This window comes from Enhydra lutris, unplaced genomic scaffold, assembly GCF_002288905.1.
Source record: "Enhydra lutris kenyoni isolate GAN:26980312 unplaced genomic scaffold, ASM228890v2 scaffoldscaffold1, whole genome shotgun sequence".
Classification (NCBI taxonomy): Eukaryota; Metazoa; Chordata; class Mammalia; order Carnivora; family Mustelidae; genus Enhydra; species Enhydra lutris.
In genome coordinates this window covers 17,703,830-17,724,604 of record NW_019154085.1, presented here as the reverse complement: position 1 = coordinate 17,724,604, position 20,775 = coordinate 17,703,830, and the positions used below count along the sequence as shown (strand labels likewise).

The window sequence follows — 20,775 nt, the reverse complement described above, 5'->3', positions numbered from 1 at the left end:
TGCACAGTCACATATTTGGATAAGAATTCGGACCATGCCAGCTTGCCAGCCAAATGGTTTTTCCAAGTTTTGCAATTTTCCTCATCTTCAGTTTCCTAATCAAGTAGATAGAAAATAAGGGCTCAAAAGTAATCTGAAAAAAAAGTTGTCATAGATTCTTGCTCTTAGAAGACGAAGTTTAAGACCCCCTTCGTGCGTGTTTCTGTGCCTTCTGGGGCCTCTCCATCCGGCAGCCAGCCTGTGCCCGAACCCCCCTCAGTGCCCACCCGATGTTATGCATCTGTTTGCTCAATTTGTTGGCTGCTGGTTTTTAACATTCTCCGTTTTGAACAGCTATAAATTCTTGTTTCTACTAAGCCAAAATTTTCCTGGCTGCGATGCCAACATTTTTTTTTTTTTTGCCATAGCTCCAACATGAGAAACACAGAGAATAAATGTCTCACTTTTTCCTCATCTTTGAGTATCTGAAGACAGATATCAAACACCTTCAGTGTTCCTTTTCTTGCTGGTTTGCTTCAAACATGTCAACAAAGACAACGTCAAGTCATTTCAGTCCCCTGAGTCCTTCCCTAACACTGCTTTCGCTTCCCAGTGGTCTTCTCAAAATCTGTTTGGACAACCTCAACAAACTATTCCTGACGCAGACTGACCATGACAAGATGGAGATGAAGCTGCCAGCTTTGTTTCCATTACCATAAAATAATTTTAAATGTTCATGATGAAAGGCTGGAAACCATCAAAATTATGGTTCTGGCACTCAACTGTTTGATAATGATCGATTGGCAAGACTTTCGACTTAGGCTTTGTTTTATCTTCTGTGACTACATTTCTGTGACCACACCCCCTCCCATGTCCTCCCAGGGCTGGAGAAAGGCAAACACATTGTCAAGCATAATCTTACATGAATGGGAGGAAGTTCTAGAATTGTCGCCCTTCCCTCCACCCCGCACATTTTTGCTGCTGTGTTGAAAAAACATTACTCTTGCAACCAAAACAAGTTTCCCTTCCACCTCCTTGACCAAGTTCACTTACTACTTCTCTGAGAGAGACACAGTATTGTTTTGTCAAGTGGCTACAAATTCAGTCTATTCTGCAAGTCCCTTGACTTCTGTTCCTTCCCTTTTAGAATAGCCTCTCTCTCTTTTTCTTTCTTCTTCTTCTTCTTCTTTTTTTTTTTTTAAGACTTATTTATTTAGGAGAGAGAGCATGAGAACACGCGAGTGGGGCAAGGACAAAGGGAAAGACCCAAGCAGACTCCCCACTGTGAGCAGAGCCTGATGCAAGGCTCCATCTCAGGACACATGAGATCATGAGCTCAGCCGAAACCAAGAGTCTGACCCTTAACCGACTGAGGCACCCAGGCACCCAGGCCTTCTCTTTCCTTAACAAAGGAAATGTCTTAGTATAAATTAAAGTAAGACTCAAATGGCTGCCCATGCAGTTTTCACCCTAAATCGGCTATTCCCCCTTACACTTCTGTAAATGTCATGGACAAAATGTGATTGAGAAACAAGACATCTTCAGTCCAGGTAATGATGAAATAGAAAACAGGTACGCTATGGTAGGCTGCACAGCATTATACTGTGTGCCCCTGGCTTTTCAGAATTTAAACCATGGGTGGTGTCTACTTCTGAGAAGTCATGTAATCGGTGAAGTGCCCTGTTGTGACTCCTGCTTCCAGAATCAGTTCTTCAGGAGACATAACACTGTCAGAGACATTAAAAAGGATTAAAGCTTTAGTGTGGACCATTTGTATGAATGAAAATATTCAGAAAGTAAATTGGAAAAATTCGGATCTCCAGCAGCTGTGCGGTCATATGCCCTACAAAAATAAAGTCACACAAGTCCTGTGCCATCAAGGTTTTCAAATTCAGTACCCACATCCCTTCTGCTAAAAAATTCCTTGAAAAATCTCTTTTCAAGGAAATGCTGATTTGGGGATTTCTCTTTGCTATGACCAAGGCTTTGAAACATACGTTGTTGATGGTGGTGATTCTCCCAGACTCAGTAAAATATGGAAAGAAGTGAAATAAAGACCTAGACTATGTTGGGGTTCCTGGCTGGGTCAGTTGGTAGAACATGTGCGTCTTGATCAGAACTCTTTATCTTGGTGTCATGAGTCTGAACCTCATGTTGGGCATAAAGCTTACATTTAAAAAGAAAGAAAAAAGTAAAAAGGCCTATACCATATCCTTATTCAAAAGTAAATAAGTAGCTTATTTAAAGGAGAGAAGTAAGAAGACTAAAATGCTCTACAGTATTCCATTTTTCACCACTCTTGGCCAGATCTGGGGATAATAATGGTATCTGAGGGCTAGGCATAGGGGCTCCCCGACTCAAACACCGTCAGAAGGCAGCATCTAACAATGTGTGAACCCCATACAGATTTAATCTTTTTAAAAATATGAAGCCCACAAAACAAGTTTTTTAAAGAAAGATTTTAGTTATTTATTTGAGAGAGAGAGAGAGTGAGTGTGTGTGCACAAGCAGGTAGAAGAGAAGTAGAAGCAGGCTCCCTGTTGAGCAGGAGCTGGCTGTGGGGCTCGGATGTGGGGCTCAATCCCAGGATCCTAAGACCATGACCTGAGCAGAAGGCAGACACTTAACCGAGTGAGCCCCCAGGCCTCCCAAAGCAAAGCAAGTATTTATTTATACTTTTATTTATTTGTTTTTAAAAATATTTTATTTATTTATTTGACAGAGAGAGAGAGAGATCACAAGTAGGCAGAGAGGCAGGCAGAGAGAGAGAGGAGGAAGCAGGATCTCTGCTGAGCAGAGATCCCGATGCGGGGCTCAATCCCAGGACCCTGAGATCATGACCTGAGCTGAAGGCAGAGGCTTAACCCACTGAGCCACCCAGGTGCCCCATTATTTATACTTTTAAAAGTTATTTATTTAGGGGCGCCTGGGTGGCTCAGTGGGTTAAGGCCTCTGCCTTCAGCTCAGGTCATGATCTCAGGGTCCTGGGATCGAGCCCCACATCGGGCTCTCTGCTCGGCGGGGAGCCTGCTTCCTCCTCTCTCTCTCTCTCTCTGCCTGCCTCTCTGCCTACTTGTGATCTCTGTCTGTCAAATAAATAAATAAATAAATAAATAATCTTTAAAAAAAATTATTTATTTAGGGGGCACCTGGGTGGCTCAGTGGGTTGGGGCCTCTGCCTTCGGCTCAGGTGATGATCCAGGGTTCCTGGGATCAAGCCCTGCATCGGGCTCTCTGCTCGGCGGGGAACCTGCTTCCCCCCCTTCTCTTTGCCTGCCTCTGTGCTTAGTTGTGATCTCTGTCTGTCAAATAAATAAATAAAATCTTTTAAAAAAAATTTTTTTTTTAAAGTTATTTATTTAGGTAATCTCTACTCCCGATGTGGACTTGAACTCATGACCCCAAGACCAAGAGTGGCTTCCTCTCCTGACTGAGCTAGCCAGGCACCCCCAAAACAAATTTTTATTTTATTTTATTTTATTTTATTTTATTTTATTTTTTAGAGACAGAAACAGAGGGAGAGAGGGAGGGAGAGAATCTTAAGCAGGCCCCCTGAAATCATGACCTGAGCCAAAATCAAGAGTCGAACACTTAACCAACTGAGGCACTCAGGTGCCCCTCTTCTCACACTGTTCATGAAGTAACACAAACAAGTCCTCTTCTATTCTACCTTCCCCTCCATCGTGTGCCGCATTTAGTCCTGAACTGGTAATAATCAATAATCAAATCATGAGTACGCTTTATGGGCCAGGTCCTGAATAAACCACTTTTTGAGGATCTCCTTATGTGATGACTACAGCAACCCTACGAGTTAGTGCTATTACTACACTTATTTTACAAGCGAGGAAGTTGAGGTTTTGAGGTAGGAGGCGACTTGTCCAAGAATCTACAGCCAGGAAGAGGTGGGACTGGGATCTGATAACAGGCACTGTGATTCCAGAGCCATGGACCACTTTATTGCTGGATATTTCAATTACACCTGTGTGTTCATTAGCTCAAAGTCTCGCAAACAAATGAAGCCTGAAGGTTGCTCCCTGACCCGAGGTTAATCATTCACTGTTCTCTCCCAGCAATCCACAGAGCCATACAGATTGTACAAACCCGGACCCTAATTTCTGAGTGAAGCACTGGAACAACTGAAGCGTAAGTAGGTGTTGACTTTGCAAATACGTGCTGGGTCCTTTCCAACTGTTCAAATGAAACCCGGGGTTTAGACTCACAATCAGCCTGCAGGTGCCTTTTAATGAAAAGACCTTGACCCCAACAGAGTGAAAAATAGGTATCATTTCATTACCACTTGATTGAATGGGGAAGAACTTTCTCCCAACCCCATCACCTTTAAAAGTGAATAAAACATGTGTATGCCTAAAATTAGTTAGCTTTCCTGAGGTTGATTTTAATGCCAACTCAATAAAAAAGTTATTGTGAAGGTTATACTCAGTTTAGCTAAGCTTCCTGAAAGCGTCTATTAATTTCCTAGATGATATCTATCAAAGATATCTTCCTCATCTTTATTCTCACTCTCATGCCTAAGGCCCTTCCATCTTTGGCTTCAGTCATGGCAACATTTTCCCAAATCACTCCCAGATGATCTTTACAAAAACAAAGGTTCAATGGTGTCCCTCCCTGCTACAGACATTTTTATTTGCTCCCAACTGGCAATGGAATAGAATCCAAATATTTGAACATGACATTCAAGGGCTTCATGACCCGGCGCTCCCCTTTTTTTGTTGCCTTTTTTGAGCCAAACCAAAATACTTCCATCTTTCTAGTATGTCAAGGACTGTTGTTATTTATCTTACTGTCTGAAATTAAGTAATAAATGACATAGGAACTGTAGATAGGCAAGATGCTTTTCTATTAATGGATAAGTGAAGCCAGGAGAAGCGATGGGACAGTCATGGTTCCATCACCTCCCAACCAGCAGGAAGCACCTGCTGGAACATTGAAACAACCCAAACTTTCGTTCTTTAAACCTCCTTTACTTCCCTTCACCGAATCAATAGAGTATCTTTATAAGCATTGCTGTACTGTCATAGCTTCCAAGTAGAGGCTGTTCATCCAGAGGGCAGCAAAATACTCTGCTGGTGTCAAAGATCTTGAGAACAGTCTGGGGTGTGGTGTAGAGTTTATATTTGATAGCTAGTGGAAAATACTGAGCAATGCCTCCAAACAACCTCTCCCCCCACAACACACACACACATTCTTTAAAAAAAAAAAAAAAATCTCTTTTCCCTAAGAAGACAGCCCTTGGAAATTCAAGTTTGCTGGGTCATGGATCTGTGGTTTTCACCAGGTTTTCTCCGTCATGTCTATCAATTCTTTCTCCTCATTTCTGTCATTCATTCTGAAGCAAAATACATGTTCCCTCAAGTTTCCACAAGAATCTCTGAAGAGGCACATTCAGCTCTTGAATTTTTTAACCACGGTTTACAGGGGAGCTCTACACAGGCAATCCTCATACACAAAGATGAGCAACATCAAATCCTTTTCTCTGTTCCAAGTAGAGTGGAGACTACATTTTCTTAAGACTTCTGTGATTGTCCATAAAAATCCATCTAACTCCTCACTATGGAACTAAATGAAACCCCTTTGCATTCACCAAATGTTCTGCCAGAAGGAATCTTTGTGTTTTGTCAAGGTAGATGAACAAAATGTTTCCCTCTATAGCCAAGCCACATTTAAAAGTTTAAACGTTGAAAGCCACCTTTAAAAGTTTAATGATACACATTTCTACCAGATGTCCTTCCCCAAAGTCATCTGGGTTTTGCAGACAATTTATCATCACGCTTTCCACCAGGACTCTCGCAGTGAAATCTGTTTATTCAGAGATGGGTTTAGGCTTTACGATCTATTAAATCTGGATGGCTCAGAAACCAATTTATTTACTTTTAAAAACAGTTCTGTGCACCCAGACTCGACATTTGCCACTCGAGTAGCCATAACCCAGGAATGTGATAACGGGAGTGTCCCCCCCCGAAATCTAAATCCCTGTGGTAAACAAACCTCTTCACATTCTTTGGAAACAAACCATACCCTTCAGGGACAGTGCTCTGACCTTTGCTCCACACCGGGGGCTTTTCACGCGTCTCTAACCTGGCCTGGGGGAGCCTGCGTGTGTTCTCACATGGGGCACAGCCTGGTGCTTACTTAAGGGGCCCCTCAACAGTGGTTACGGTCACGTATACCTCTGTTAGTCTTCATCTCAGTCAGAATAATTTATTTGCCTTTCAGCAGCACATATGGTCTAAGACAAATACAGTAGCTCTTTCCTCTTTTCCGTCAAGTCTGAAAGTCTCATCCCGGCGCTGCTCTTGCGCTCCGCAAAGCACTTCCACATCACGAAAGCTCCATGAGGTCCCGATGGAAAGTCACCGCCGGCCAACGCGGATTGACTCTGCCTGTTTAATAAATGACAGGGTTTCCTTCGGGCCTGGGCTGAAGGACTTAATTCGCTTGCCATTCATCTTCATTTCGGGCGACTGCCCAGCAAGGCTCATTTCTCTTGCCCAGATGTTTCTCTAGTTTCACCGCGACGTCTGCTTTCCATCCTTCCCTCCCTTCTCCGAGCCATATGTGTATGTGTATATAAGCACGTGTGTGTGTGTGCACTGTGTCCACATGATTAAACTGAGGACACACTTTCTCATGTTTTCTTTCTCTATCTCCTTTTTGCCCTTTTTCTCTTATCCCACCACAGATGAACAGATAAGTTTAACACAACACGATTGATGATACAGCAGAATATCAGTTTTCACAAGTTTAATAATTCATCTCTAAAAAAAAATTAAAAAGTCATCTCTAGGGGCACCTGGGTGGCTCAGTAAGTTGAGCGTCCTACTTTGTGGATTTTTGCTCAGGTCATATGATCTCATGGGTCGTGAGATAAGAGTCCTGTGTCAGGCTCCGCCGCACTCAGCGCAAAGTCTGCTTGTCCTTCTCCCTTTCCTTTGTCCCAACTTATAGCTCATCTGCTGTATTAATTGGTAGAAAGGTAAAGTGAGGGTCTCTGCAGAGGCCTCGAGTAGCCTTGAATCACAGTCGCCTCCCAGGGACCAAGGGGCAAGTCATCTGCAGAGGCCAATTCAGAGTTTCTATTTCCATTTTATTTTTTTTAAAGATTTTATTTATTTATTTGACAGAGAGATCACAAGTAGGCAGAGCAGCAGGCGGGCGGGGGTGGGGTGGGGTGGTGGGAAGCAGGCTCCCTGCTGAGCAGAGAGCAGGATGTGGGGCTCGATGTGGGGCTCGATCCCAGGACCATGAGACCATGACCTTAGCTGAAGGCAGAGGCTTAACCCATTGGGGCACCCAGGCGCCCCTATTTCCATTTTAATGCACAGCCTCCTCCTTCACTGTTAAAAGCTCAAACTTTTCAAGAGTTGGCCCACCCCAGGGGTCACAGGTCTGTGGACAGGCTGAATGTGGTCTGCAGCTGTTTTGTCCTGAAACAGTCGTTTAGAAAGTAGAAGCTTTTCACATTAATAATATAGATATCCAGCCATTCTTCAAAAACTCTGGCAACGCTAAGTCCTCACTTCCCGCATGGAAACAGTTGGCTAGGACAGAGGAGCTGCTGCCCACTGGGGGCGGCCCTCTTGTTCCTCCGTTCCCTTGAATCCTGTTGTCTCCCCAGCCTGAACTACTGAACTTCTTATGGTTACCTGCCCCTGGGACATTTAAATGTGAAATAGAGGGCAGAGGATGTTTAGCCTCTGCCAAAAGAGTATAGGTCTAATATCAGCGCAACTCAAGGTCTGCCCCCCATTTCCTTATAAAGTAGGAGTCTTATCAGCTTACCATGGTCACTTGCAAAACCTCCCTCATACATAGTTGGCCTCCATGGTTGAGAAGGGTGTTCCTTAAATGACTCTTGCTGGGGTACAGAGATTTCCCTTACAAGGTCAACTTCTTTCTCTTTCTGTTGTCCCCAGGGGAAGGTCCCCACCCCACTCTCTCCCCCAGTAAGCTTCCTGAAGCCACGGCCACTGGTAGGAAGAGCTCCTTGCTCAAGGGTTTCTCCTGGCATCTTCTCACAAGACATGGGCATGGCCAGGGCTCCGCCACAGTGCTTAAAGCAAGGCCCAGGGAAGCTAAGTGAGTTAGGGTACGGGTCCTGCTGCTTTAACAAAGCCCCAAAGAATAGCAGGGCAAATATGTTCTCACTAAGCAATCCAGAAGGAGGAAGTCCAGAGAGGTAGGGCAGCTGTGCTCAACGAGGGCTAAGGAGGACCCACGCTTCTTCTATCTTATGAAACACATGTTTTCCTCATCCACGCAGTGCGAGATAGCTCATAGCTGTATCTATATTCAAGCCAATGACTAGACGGAACAAGGGGTATCAGGAGATACCTGGTACAGGAGACCCCAAGGCCTGGGAGTCATTTTTAACTCTTCTCTTTCACATCAGATCCTCTAAGAAATCTATTGATTCTGTCTTTGACGTATAAATTAGGATTCAGTCTGTCCTTTTTTTTTTTTTATTACTTATTTACTTAGAGCGCATGTGCGTGAGTGGGAGGAAGGGCTGAGGGAAAGCCTTTCAGGCAGACTCCCCACTGGGCACAGAGCCTGACCAAGGGCTCAGTCCCATGACTCTGTGATCACGGACTGATCAAGAGTCAGATGCTCAATGGACAGAGCCACCCAGGCACCCCAAATTCAGGCCTTTCTCATCATTTCTGCTACCGCCCTGGTCCCAGCCACCCTCATCTCCGCCCGGGATTATTCCAGTAATCTTGGAATCAGTCTCACTGCTTCTACACGTGGGTGCCCCACCGCCGCCGTCACCACTACCCACAGCAGTCTCTTCTCAACTTAACAGAAGGAGGGACTGTACGATAATAGAAACAGATTACTTTTCTCCTCTGCTCAGAATCCTTCAGGGGCATCCCATTTCCCTTAGAGTGAAAACCAGAGTCCTTCAGTGGCCTACAAATGTCTATATATCTGACCTCTCACACACCCTTGCTGCTTCTTTCCTTCTACTCTTCCCCTTGTTCGCAGTGCTCACCCTACTCGAGACATACTGGTATCCTCACTATTTCTGGAATACGTTAGACACACTTTGCCCTAAGGCACTGGCTGTTCCCTCTGCCTAGGACCCTCCTGCCCACAATATCCACATGACTAACTCCCTTACGTCCCTCCGACTGTGGTTGCTGGCCCCCCAGTGAGCCCTTCTCTGACCACCTCACTGAAAATTAGAACCTGCTCTCTTGTCCCTTTTATTCCGTTCCTCCCTCCCCCGCCCCCCGTTTTTCTGCAGCACTTACCAGCTTTTAACACACTTTAACACGCTATGTAATTTGCTTTTCTATTACGTTTATTTTTTACTATCTCCTGCTAGACTCTAAAATCTGAAAGGGAAGAAATAATTGTCTCATTTAGTGAAGAAGCACAATTAACTAGAATAGCGCCTGAGAAATGCAGGCACTTACTGAACATGTGCTAAATGAATGAGTGATTACAATTCGGAGGTGGCTGCCGGCTCCGGGTTCGTGCTGCGGGTGGAATTGCGCCTCTCCAAAAGGGTACGTTGACATCTAAGCCTTCGGCCTCTCACAGTGTGATGTTATTTGGAATTACGGTTTTTACAGAGGTCGTCAAGTTAAAACAGGGTCATTAGGGTGGGTTGTAATCCACCAGTAATCCAGTAGGACACAAGTCCTTATGGAAGGGTGACATTTGGGCACAGAGACAGACACTCAGGCAGAGCCCCATGAGGCAATGAAGGCAGGTTTGAGGATAACACATGTACAAGCCAAGAAAGGCCAAAGTTTGCTGGCAAATCACCAGAAGCTAGCACAGGACAGAGTCTCCCTCAAAGACTTCCCTCTGACTTCCCACCTGACTTCAGACTTCTAGCCTCCGGACTGTGACCAATGAATTTCTGTTACTAAGAAATTTCAAGTTTGGGGCACCTGGGTGGCTCAGTGGGTTAAAGCCTCTGCCTTCGGCTCAGGTCATGATCCCAGGGTCCTGGGATCGAGCCCCGCATCGGGCTCTCTGCTCGGCAGGGAGCCTGCTTCCTCCTCTCTCTCTCTCTGCCTGCCTCTCTACCTACTTATGATCTCTGTCTGTCAAATAAATAAATAAAAATCTCTTTAAAAAAAAGAAAGAAAGAAAGAAAGAAAGAAAGGAAGAAAGAAACCACCCTTAAAAAAAAAAAGAAAGAAATTTCAAGTTTAGAGTGCTTTGTCACGTCAGCCCTATGAAACTAATATAGTTAGCCTCTAGGTAGGTGGGTAAGTATGAGATCTGGAAACTTAATTAGATCCGGAGGAGCCTATAAACTATAAAGCAGCATATAAACAAGCTGTGATAATTAAATGAGACCATGTCCTTAAAGGTTAACTGTGCTTGTCCAAGGACTCGGGGGGACAGTTGCTGAATTCTGCCTTACTTCTCTCTTTTCTCCATCCTACCCATATCCCTCACCATCGCCACCACACAAAAACATCTGCTCTAAGTCACAGGGGAATTCTTAGATTATATTTCCTGTGAAGGTTTCAGCTGGGCAGCATTCAGCAATTCTTGACAATCTTTCTCCAAGCTTGAGCTAACTGGATCTTGTGTCTAATCACCTCATTTGCTCTCTGAAAGATTGGGGACCTCTCTGATACAGGGTTTTCTGTTTGAAGGGATTCTGAAACGGACAAACTAGATCACTCATCCTTGCGGTACCTTCCCCCCTACCAAAAGAACAGAGAAGACTGGTGGCTGGTGTCCTTCAGCAGGCCCTGTGATCCTTCTGGCCCAGCAGGGTCAGTAATGGCATTAGAAGGGGGGGGTTTCTGACTTTTGGTCAGGTTAATGGTTCTAGTGTAACTCGGGGTCTTCCTTTGGCATTCTGTGCTTGGAGAATGAGGGTCCTTCTACTTACTGCTTAGGATTTTGTAAGGTGATCTAAACTGCCACCTGGGCCATTTGGCTTCAGGATTCCTAATAGCTTAAAAGGTCATAGGCAGGGGCGCCTGGGTGGCTCAGTGGGTTAAAGCCTCTGCCTTCGGCTCAGGTCATGATCCCAGGGTCCTGGGATCGAGCCCCGCATTGGGCTCTCTGCTCAGCAGGGAGCCTGCTTCCTCCTCTCTCTCTCTCTGCGTGTCTCTCTGCCTACTTGTGATCTCTGTCATATAAATAAATAAAATCTTAAAAAAGAAAAAAGAAAGAATTTGGTAGGGCAGAAATCAAAGATAAACCAATGACAATTTAGTGTATCGAGTACAATAAGAATACAGTGTCATACGAAATCATAGTAACTAAGAGTCCAAGCTCTGGGTCCAGTAGATTTGAGTTCATATCCTGACTCTCCAGTTAAAGGCTGTGTGATCCTGCGCAAGTCACGAAGTTTCCTCAAACTTCAGTATCCTTTCTTGTAAGTGGGAATAATAGTACTACTTACCTTCTTTATAAGATTCTCATGAGGATCAAATTAGACCATAGGTGCCTGGCACCTAGATAATTCCCAATAACATTGACTTTTTAAAAGATGATAATAGTGATTATTAGTATAATTATCCGGGCAAAGGTAATGTCAGAAAATGTTTCCAGGAAAAGGTGGCATTTAAGCTGAATATTGAAAAACAAAGAGAAGGCGGCTGGGCCTGGGTTTGGGAGGAGGCTAATGAATTTCTTTTATTTTTTAATTATGCCCTGCCAGGTTCCTCAAACACTTTGAGGTAGGATGATGAATTCAGTGTTAGTAGAATTGAATGTGAGATGTCTCTGAGCAACACTACATGTTTTGACCTTTTCATTTTACCCTTACTATAATCTCATTTTTTAAAAGATTTTATTTATTTATTTGAGAAAGAGAGAGAAAGAAAGCAAGAGAGAGCGTGGGAGCAGGGAGTTCCACACACTCGGGTTCAATCCGAGGACCCTGGGATCATGACCTGAGCTGAAGTCAGAAGCTTAACTGACTATACCACCCAGGCTTCCTTATAATCCCGTATCTTGTATGTTTGCCCCATTAATTATTACAGCTCCATGAAATGAATATAACTATTAATCTCTTTCTTCTTGATTTTGAATACTAACAAACAGAAACAATATGAAATAAAATTGATGTAATTAAAATTATACCCAGTGGGAGGGGGGCAGGCAGGGAGAGGATGGTGGGGTTATGGACATTGGGGACATTGCTATGAAGTGTGTAAACCTGGCGATTCACAGACCTGTACCCCTGGGGCTAATAATACATTATATGTTAATTAAAAAATAAAAAAAATTTTAAAAATAAAAAAATAAAAATGTACCCAGTAAACTTTTTTTTTTTTAATTGTAAAAATGACTTTTACCTCTTCTTAACCCAAAAAAACTGGTCCTGATAGGAAGGAGAAAAAAGGTCACAAAAGAAAACTTAACTTTGGGTGAAATTATAATAGACAAATTTTGGTAGGGGCAAAAAGAAACAAAATAAAGCTGATTAATAAATCACACTTTTGTTGTAAATGTGGAACATAATTAATCCAAATTAATTCAAAACAAAGGAATTTCAATGAGATAAATATTGAAATAAAATTTAGTGGCACTCTATAGGAAATTGATACAGAAATTAAATGGTCAGAGTCGATTTTACTCCAAAGGATACCTTTCAGTTTAAAAGTCTTCCACACTGATAGAATTCTTACAAACATGTTTGCCTTTATACACATAGACTCAAAACATCTGTGGTGCAAAACAGTGTGTCAGAACCTCCAGTGCTTGCCAGTAAGATCTGGAGGTGTGGTTTGAAGAAATATTTGGGACTCTTGTCTGGCTTAGAAAGTCAGGGTATGGGGCGCCTGGGTGGCTAAGTGGGTTAAAGCCTCTGCCTTCAGCTCAGGTCATGATCCCAGCATCCTGGGATCGAAACCCCGCATCAGGCTTTCTGCTCAGCAGGGAGCCTGCTTCCTCCTCTCTCCTTCTCTCTCTGCCTGCCTCTCTGCCTACTTGTGATCTCTGTCCGTCAAATAAATAAATAAAATCTTTAAAAAAAAGAAAAAGAAAAAGAAAGTCAGGGTATAACTAGGGGCTTTGAAGTCATCACCACATAAGTATTCATGTTTTCTTTTGTATCTTCCATAAAATAATAATGCAGAGTCAGAACCTAATCAATGCCTATTGAATGTTAGATTCTTTTTTTTTTTAAGATTTTATTTATTTGGCAGACAAAGAACACAAGTAGGCAGAGAGGCAGGCGGAGAGAGAGGGGGAAGCAGGCTCCCCGCTGAGCAGAGAGCCTGATGCGGGGCTCGATTCAGGATCCTGAGATCATGACCTGAGCTGAAGACAGAGGCTTTAACCCACTGAGCCACCCAGGTGGCCCTGAATGTTAGATTCTCTCTAGTCAGGTCTACAAGCCTTATGGATAGAGGAATTGCACCTGTAGAGTCAAATCATTTTAATTTAGCACTTACTGAATATTTTGCAAAAATTAGCTCTCACAGCTTTGAGAGTAACCAGAGCAAAACTGAAGTACCCCCAAGATTTGGATATCTAGAATATAATCACAGACCTTACCAAAAATTATACTATTTCCATTCAGTTCATCAAATGAAATATTTTTATCCTAATGTTCCTTGTTCACCAAGCATTTCCTCTTTTAAGAATTGTTTTCTTTCTTTTTAAATTTGCTTCTATAGATATCCTCATCCTCCACTTGACAAGGTCATGGAAGATCTAGAGGAAACATTATTTGAAGAATTCGAGAACTATTCCTTTAACCTGGAATATTACTCCTCAGAGTCCGATTTGGAGGAGAAAGCCCACCTGGGAGTTGCTCATTGGGTCTCGCTGGTATTATACTGTTTAGCATTTATTCTGGGCATTCCAGGAAATGCCATTGTCATTTGGTTCACAGGGTTCAAGTGGAAGAAGACAGTCACCACTCTCTGGTTCCTCAACCTGGCTATCGCAGATTTCATTTTTCTTCTCTTCCTACCTCTGTACATCTCCTATGTGGTCATGAATTTCCACTGGCCCTTCGGCATCTGGTTGTGCAAGGCCAATTCCTTCATTGCCCAGCTGAACATGTTTGCTAGTGTTTTTTTCCTGACGGTGATCAGCATGGACCGCTACATCCACTTGATCCATCCCGTCGTATCTCATCGGCACCGAACCCTAAGGAACTCCCTGATTGTTGTTGTTTCCATTTGGTTTTTGGCTTCTCTAATGGGTGGTCCTGCCCTCTACTTCCGGGACACTCTGGAGTTCAATAACCACACTCTTTGCTATAACAATTTCCATGAGCATGATCCTGACCTTACTTTGATGAGGCACCATGTTCTGACCTGGGTGAAATTTATTGTCGGGTACCTCTTCCCCTTGCTAGCAATGAGCATTTGCTACTTGTGTCTCATCTTCAAGGTGAAGAAGCGAAGCATCCTGGTCTCCAGTAAGCATTTCTGGACCATCCTAGCTGTGGTCCTGGCCTTTTTGATTTGCTGGACTCCTTATCACCTGTTTAACATTTGGGAGCTCACAATCCACCACAGTAGCTATTTCCACCAGGTGCTTCAGGCCGGCATCCCCCTCTCCACTGGCCTAGCATTCCTCAACAGCTGCTTGAACCCTATCCTTTACGTCCTCATTAGTAAGAAGTTCCAAACTCGCTTTCGGGCCTCAGTTGCTGAGATCCTAAAGCACACGCTGTGGGAGGTCAGCTGTTCCAGCACAGTGAGCGAACAGCTCAGGAACTCTGAGACCAAGAACTTGTGTCTGCTGGAAACAGTTCAGTGAGTTATCCATAGAAGGCTTTTGCAGGGGGTAAGGGGCCCGACACACGCTTTCAGATTATTTGGTTCCCAGGTATGGTAATAACCATCTTTTTTTGTTAAGCGGTTTGGTGGTTTTACATTCTTGTGTGGGTCTGAAATGTAGGAAAGATCTTCATTTTTTTCCCCTGCAAATTAAATTATCTGTCATTCTTGCTAATTATACTGCAGTGGATTAGTCACCACTGTTGATGCAATATCAGCTATTATTTTTTTAATCTTCATGACTCTGAAGTCCTAGATCTTAATGTTAAATAGATGATTAATTCATTTCAGAAATGTTAACATATGTGCTTAAGTTCACTTTTATTTTGCACCAGTAACCTATTAGACATATTTTTGAAGTGCGACATGTACTTAATTTCTTTATTTCATGAAATCTATGTACATACATTTATAAATTAAAGTAATAATTGATTACAGTAGTTTAAAACATTGTAAACTCTTCATGCTTAGTGAAGTGTCCCAAAATCTAGTCGCTTAAAATGACAATTTATTGTCCCAACATCTCACAGTTCTGAGTCAGAAACTCAAGGCACAGAAGGGAGGTTCATCTCTGTCAGCCTCACAGGTATGCAGCATGGGCTCGATTGGGATGTCCCAAATGGCCGAGTTTTGGAACAGCTGGTCTCCTTTGCCCTACTGTCCCTTCTTTTCTTTTTCTTCACACAACTCTTCCAGTATGGTAGCTCAGGGTAGCCAGACTTCTTACATGGCAAGTTAGGGCTCTAAGAGACCAAAGTGGGCATTTCTAGCCCTCTTAAAGCCTACGCCCACCCCTGACACGGTATCACATCACTGTACTCTTTGGTCAAAGTAGTCCTGGTCCAGCTCAGGGTCAAGGGGAGGCCACATAAACCCCACCTGCCAATGGGGATATGCTCCTATCCCTAATCCCTCATGAAATCATTATAAATATCAAGATTCTTGGAAAATTCTGGGTATGTGCAAGTATGTATAAGATGGCTATAAACATAAAACTCTGGCATCTAGATGGTGGATAGGCCAGCCCAATCTCAGAATGTTTTCAGAAAAAGAAAGCACATATGACATTGATATATTTCTACCTTCTATTCCTCTAACTGTGTACATGTAGACACCAGTACAAGAACAATAAAGTATGCCTTTAAGTCAGTAACCTCTTCAATTTTAAAAAACATTTAATTTTCTGTAATTTCTTAATCTTATTTTGAAAGTTGGGAAGGGAGCCATGTTATTTATTGAATCAGTATCCGTTTTCAATTTCATCTCTCAGCTTCTGGAAATGCCAATCTTTGATCACTTACTGGCTATGTTCTTTACTAGTAGTCCATAGCAACAGTCAGATCTGATTTTGGAAATTATTCCTCAAAAATGCGTGGCATCACTCATTATGTCCCAAACATTGGTCATCCCTGAATTTCATGGCTTCTGCCACACCCAGTATGGAGGGAAGGCAAGGAGAGAAGGGCTCATTGCGTGTGTCTGTCCCTCCATGACCAGGGTTTAAGAAATTCCACTCTGAGTTCCCCGTCACCCTCAAGGGATAGGCTCTGATTTCCCAGGATCGGGAGAAAAGCTGGAGGATGGAAGACAAAGAGAATATCTTAGGCTCATCCTTAGTTTGAGCAGATGGACAGATTCTCAGGGCTTTGGGGAAAGAGGAAGGCTGAGGAAGCAAGAAGGGGATTAAGCAACCAAGGGCAGAAGGAAATGATGGAGCAGGTGGTGTTACCACCTAGGAAGCAAGAGATTACCAAAGGCCTATGAAAATATTTGAGATCTTAAAAAAATATTGTTGGGTCTAGAATACAAAAAGGGAAACTTGAAAAGTCAAAATTAATAAATACTTAATCACATGTCTATAAAATACGTCTTTATGTCAATGAGTCAAATGAAATATTTCATAGTTATATAAAAGCTTATACTTAATATGGACATTCAATGTGTTTCAGTGTTTGATATGAGGAGTGAGGCTTCCAAAAAAATTTTTTTTAATTTAATTTTATTTTTTCAGTGTTCCAAGACAAAAAAAAAAAAATGTTTTAAGGAAGGTCTACAAAGGTCTTTAAAAAAAAAAATCTTATTTATTTCTTTGACAGAGAGAGAGAAAGAGCACAAGCAGGGAGAGAGGCAGGCAGAGGGAAAAGCAACTCCTTGCTGAGCAGAGAGCCCAACTTGGGGCTCAATCCCAGGCCCCTGCTATGACCTAAGCCGAATTCAGACACTTAACCAACTGAGCTACCCAAGGTCTACAAATCTTAAAGAAACTCTGGATTCATTTGAGAATCTAAGGAAGGTTATGAGTCCTTTCCTTAGAAACTTTTTTTTTTTTAATCAGTCTCCGCCCAAACGTGAAGCTTAAACTCACAACCTCAAGATCAAGACTCAAATCACATGTGACTGCCAGGCACCCCTCCCTAGAAACGGGCTTTTAAATAAAATATCAGAGAGATCTTAGACCCTGGACTAAAGACTAGTTTTAGTGGCTTTTAAAATAGCTGATAGTAGTGGGGCGCCTGGATGGCTCAGTCTGCCTCTGGCTCAAGTTATGATCCCAGAGTCCTGCTCAGTGGGAGGCTCCCACTCCCCCTGCTTGTGTTCCCTCTCTTGCTGTCTCTCTCTCAGATAAATAAAGATCTTAAAAAAAAAAAAAAATAGCCGATAGTGGGGATGTCACAGAAATCTGCTAGTGGAAAGTAGCCGCCAGTACAAGTACTCCCCAGCACAGATGGGAGTTAATGTTTTATTCTCAGTTTGAGGGAAGATCCCAAGAGTAGCATTGGGTCCAGGACTGGGGACCCCAAGCCTCCTCCCCCGACAGTTGGAATTTGGTTAGTGGGGCTTTCCAGGGGTGTCCTGAAGAAGAGTGGGATGAATGACTAAATAACAGGACCGAGAGGACCGAGGCTGGAAGAGCAGACAGCGCTGGAGCAATTAGGGAAGGAGTGAGGGAGCTCAGTGCCCAGTGGGCAGAAAAGTGAAGAATCCCAGGCTTTCAGGGACTGGGGCACAGACACGAGGAGACAAACCTGCCTCTTGAATGGAAAACAGCTCTTTGAAGGGGGCAAGTCCCAAGACCTCCAGAGGCAGGAGATCTGGATTTGAACTAAGGCTCCCACACATCCTGGGTCTGTGTCCTTGGCTAAATTAATTCAGATTTCTAGACCCCATCTGCAAAATGGGGATAACAATAGTGGTACATGCTACACAGGGCTGTTGTGGAAATTAAAGGAGATGCAGCAAAAACACTTCGAGGGGTACTTGGCTCTAGAAACAACTTGACCAATCCTGGCTGGTATTAATCAGTGAAATTCTTGGCATCTTCCAACCTACTAATTGCTTATTAAATGTCAGCTCCTTTCCTCCTGTATCAACATAGGAAGAATAAGGGAGCTACACAGAAAAGCTTAAAACAAGATAATTTATAAGTATGTATAAAAGACTATGTGCCTAGAGGCTGTGAAGCAGAATGAAAGTTTTCTCGGAAGATGTATTTGAAGTGCATCTTGAAGAATGGCCCCCATTTTCACAAGTGCAGGTGAGAAAAGAGGCTTTTCAGGTAGGTGACCCAGGAAGGGCAAACGTACGAAAGGAAAACAGGCTATGATCAGAAAAAATTGTTTAGAAAAATAGTCCCAGGGGTGCCTGAGTGGCTCAGTGGGTTAAAGCCTCTGCCTTCGGCTCAGGTCATGATCTCAGGGTCCTGAGATGGAGCCCCGCATCCATCCGGCTCTCTGCTCAGCAGTGAGCCTGCTTCCTCCTCTTTCTGCCTGCCTTTCTGCCTTGTAATCTCTGTCAAATAAATAAATAAATAAATAAATCTTAAAAAAAAAAAAAAAAAAGAAAAATAGTCCCATTTCCTTGGGACAGAATGAAGGTAGAAGATTCACAAGTTGGAGCCCAGCTTGAATAGTACTCCATAGTTCCTCAATATTCTTACATATGGGCAGTTCTCTCGGGGGATGAATTTAAGAAGTCCATGAACATTTTCTTTTGATTTTTAATGTACTGAAAGCTAGGCAGGCCAATGGCATTCCAAACAACAGATGTTCATTTGGGTCATTTCTTGAGTGCATCTGTTACCATCCATACAGTGTGTGTAATGCGAAAATGTTTTTATCAGTCTTAATTCCATTTTAAATTTACCCGTATGTGACTTTATCTTCTCACGTTCCCTAATTGAGGGTAAGAAGCAAGGGTTACACTGATAAAATAGGATTAAATTGTCTAAAAGCGGGGATGAAGAACTTCTTTCATTCTATTGGCAACAACATTACCTGGCCAAGGGCCCGGGTTTCATTTCTCTCTCTCTAGGTGAATAATTGGGCAAATCATCTTTCAGAGTTCAGTTTCCTTATTCAAATGGGGATAACAGTGTCATCTTTGCTTATCTCATAGCTTATCATGGTGTCCAAAAGTGAGGGATGCCTGGGTGGCTCAGTCGGGTAATTGGCTGCCTTCACATCTGGCTCCCAAGGAGCCTGCCTCTCCCTCTGCCTTTGCCTGCCTGTGCTCACTCTCTGACAAACAAATAAATAAAAAAAATCTTTAAAAAAAAATGGACAATGTGTATGAGGCATGTATTTTTGTATTTTTTTTACTTTTTTATTCTAAGGACGAGAACAGCCAAATTGGATTTGTTCGGGGAGCGGGGTGGGGGGGTGGCAACACAGAGATCCCAAAACATGAATGCAACTCCTTTTGTATTTGTCTTTGCCCATAAGCTTATTTTTTTCATAATAGGGAAAAACTCCAGCACTTTCTAACGTTGTTCTAGTCTGTCACTTTTTAATTATATTGTTTATAAAGTATTTCATTGAGTATATGTGCCATAATTTAGCCATTTCCGTTCATGTTCGGACTGTAACAATCCTTTTAGTCCCATGCTTCCATCCATAACACCTCCAGGTCAGAGCTGTCAGCCTGTGTCATTTTCTGGCTCAGAAGCCTACAAGGCTCCCCACCCCGCAATGCGTACGCACGCGCGCGCACACACACACACACACACACACACACACACACACTGCCCTTGAAGGAGCCAGCCTGGATGTGCAACCTGGCCCCACCCCATCTAATCCCAAACAGACACTGCAAAATCCAGCCCAACTGATCTGGTCGCCTGGTAAATATCGCTTTGTCTATTCTTATTCCTGCCTTTTATCCCCTCTTGGAATACTTTTTTCTTTTTTTTTCTTTCCTTTCCTTTCTTTCTTTTTTTCTTTTTTTTCTTTTAACAAATTACCGGTCAAGGTCCACCCAGCTCAAGTCCCAACTTCTCCAAAAAATTTTTCTTCAATTCTAGCCTTCCCAAACCTCCTGAACTTTTGGATTACTTGCTTTATCACAAAATGACTAATTTTAAACAATTTTACGTGTGTTTGAGCCACCTCCCTATTGTAATTTTCTTAACTCTTCTTTTGTATTTTATGTGTGTTCGAGCCACCTCCCTATTGTAATTTTCTTAACTCTTCTTTTGTATTTTTGTAGCTTCTAACATGGTGATACTGAATGAATCATTTTTAATTCCCACACTGTTCTCAGCCTTGTGTGAGGGATGCCAAATAATGAAAAATAAGTATGGTCTGAGTTACTGTAATCATTTATGGGCATACAAAAAAAAACAACAACACCCAAACCTGGCCTCTTTTATCTTTTAATACTCCAAAGTCAGAAGCAAACCAAAAAATCTCTCTTTCTCCCTGTCTACCGAAGCCTTCTGAGCCCCTTGGTTAAAAAACAGGTTATTCGGTATACAGTATATATATACATATATATACAGTATATATATACAGCCCATTGGTTCAAAAACAGGTTATTCGGTATACAATGTGAGCATTGCTTATAACAGCAGAAAATTGAAAGCAATCTAAAGCTCCAACAAATAGACTGGTTAAATAAGATATGAGACAATGGATTATGTAACTGTTAGAAAATGAGAAAGCTTTATAAGTACTGCCATGGAATATTCAAGATATAATTTCCAAGATATCCTAGTCTATTTTTAAGGACAAAGTAAAAGGTGCAGAACAGTTTGCATTGTATGCTACGATTACTT

General features: G+C 42.7%; 1 protein-coding gene across 1 annotated transcript in view; it reads left to right on the top strand.

Moving 5' to 3' along the window:
• LOC111145470 (G protein-coupled receptor 1) overlaps window positions 1-15,938 on the top strand; it is a 33,931-nt gene extending 17,993 nt beyond the window's left edge. The window contains exons 2-3 of the mRNA XM_022500369.1: window positions 4,060-4,122; window positions 13,608-15,938. Of these exons, the coding sequence (XP_022356077.1) occupies window positions 13,636-14,703 (1,068 nt within the window). The 5' untranslated portion in view covers window positions 4,060-4,122; window positions 13,608-13,635 and the 3' untranslated portion in view covers window positions 14,704-15,938. The remainder of the gene's footprint in view (window positions 1-4,059; window positions 4,123-13,607) is intronic.
• The last annotated feature ends 4,837 nt before the right edge of the window (window positions 15,939-20,775 follow it).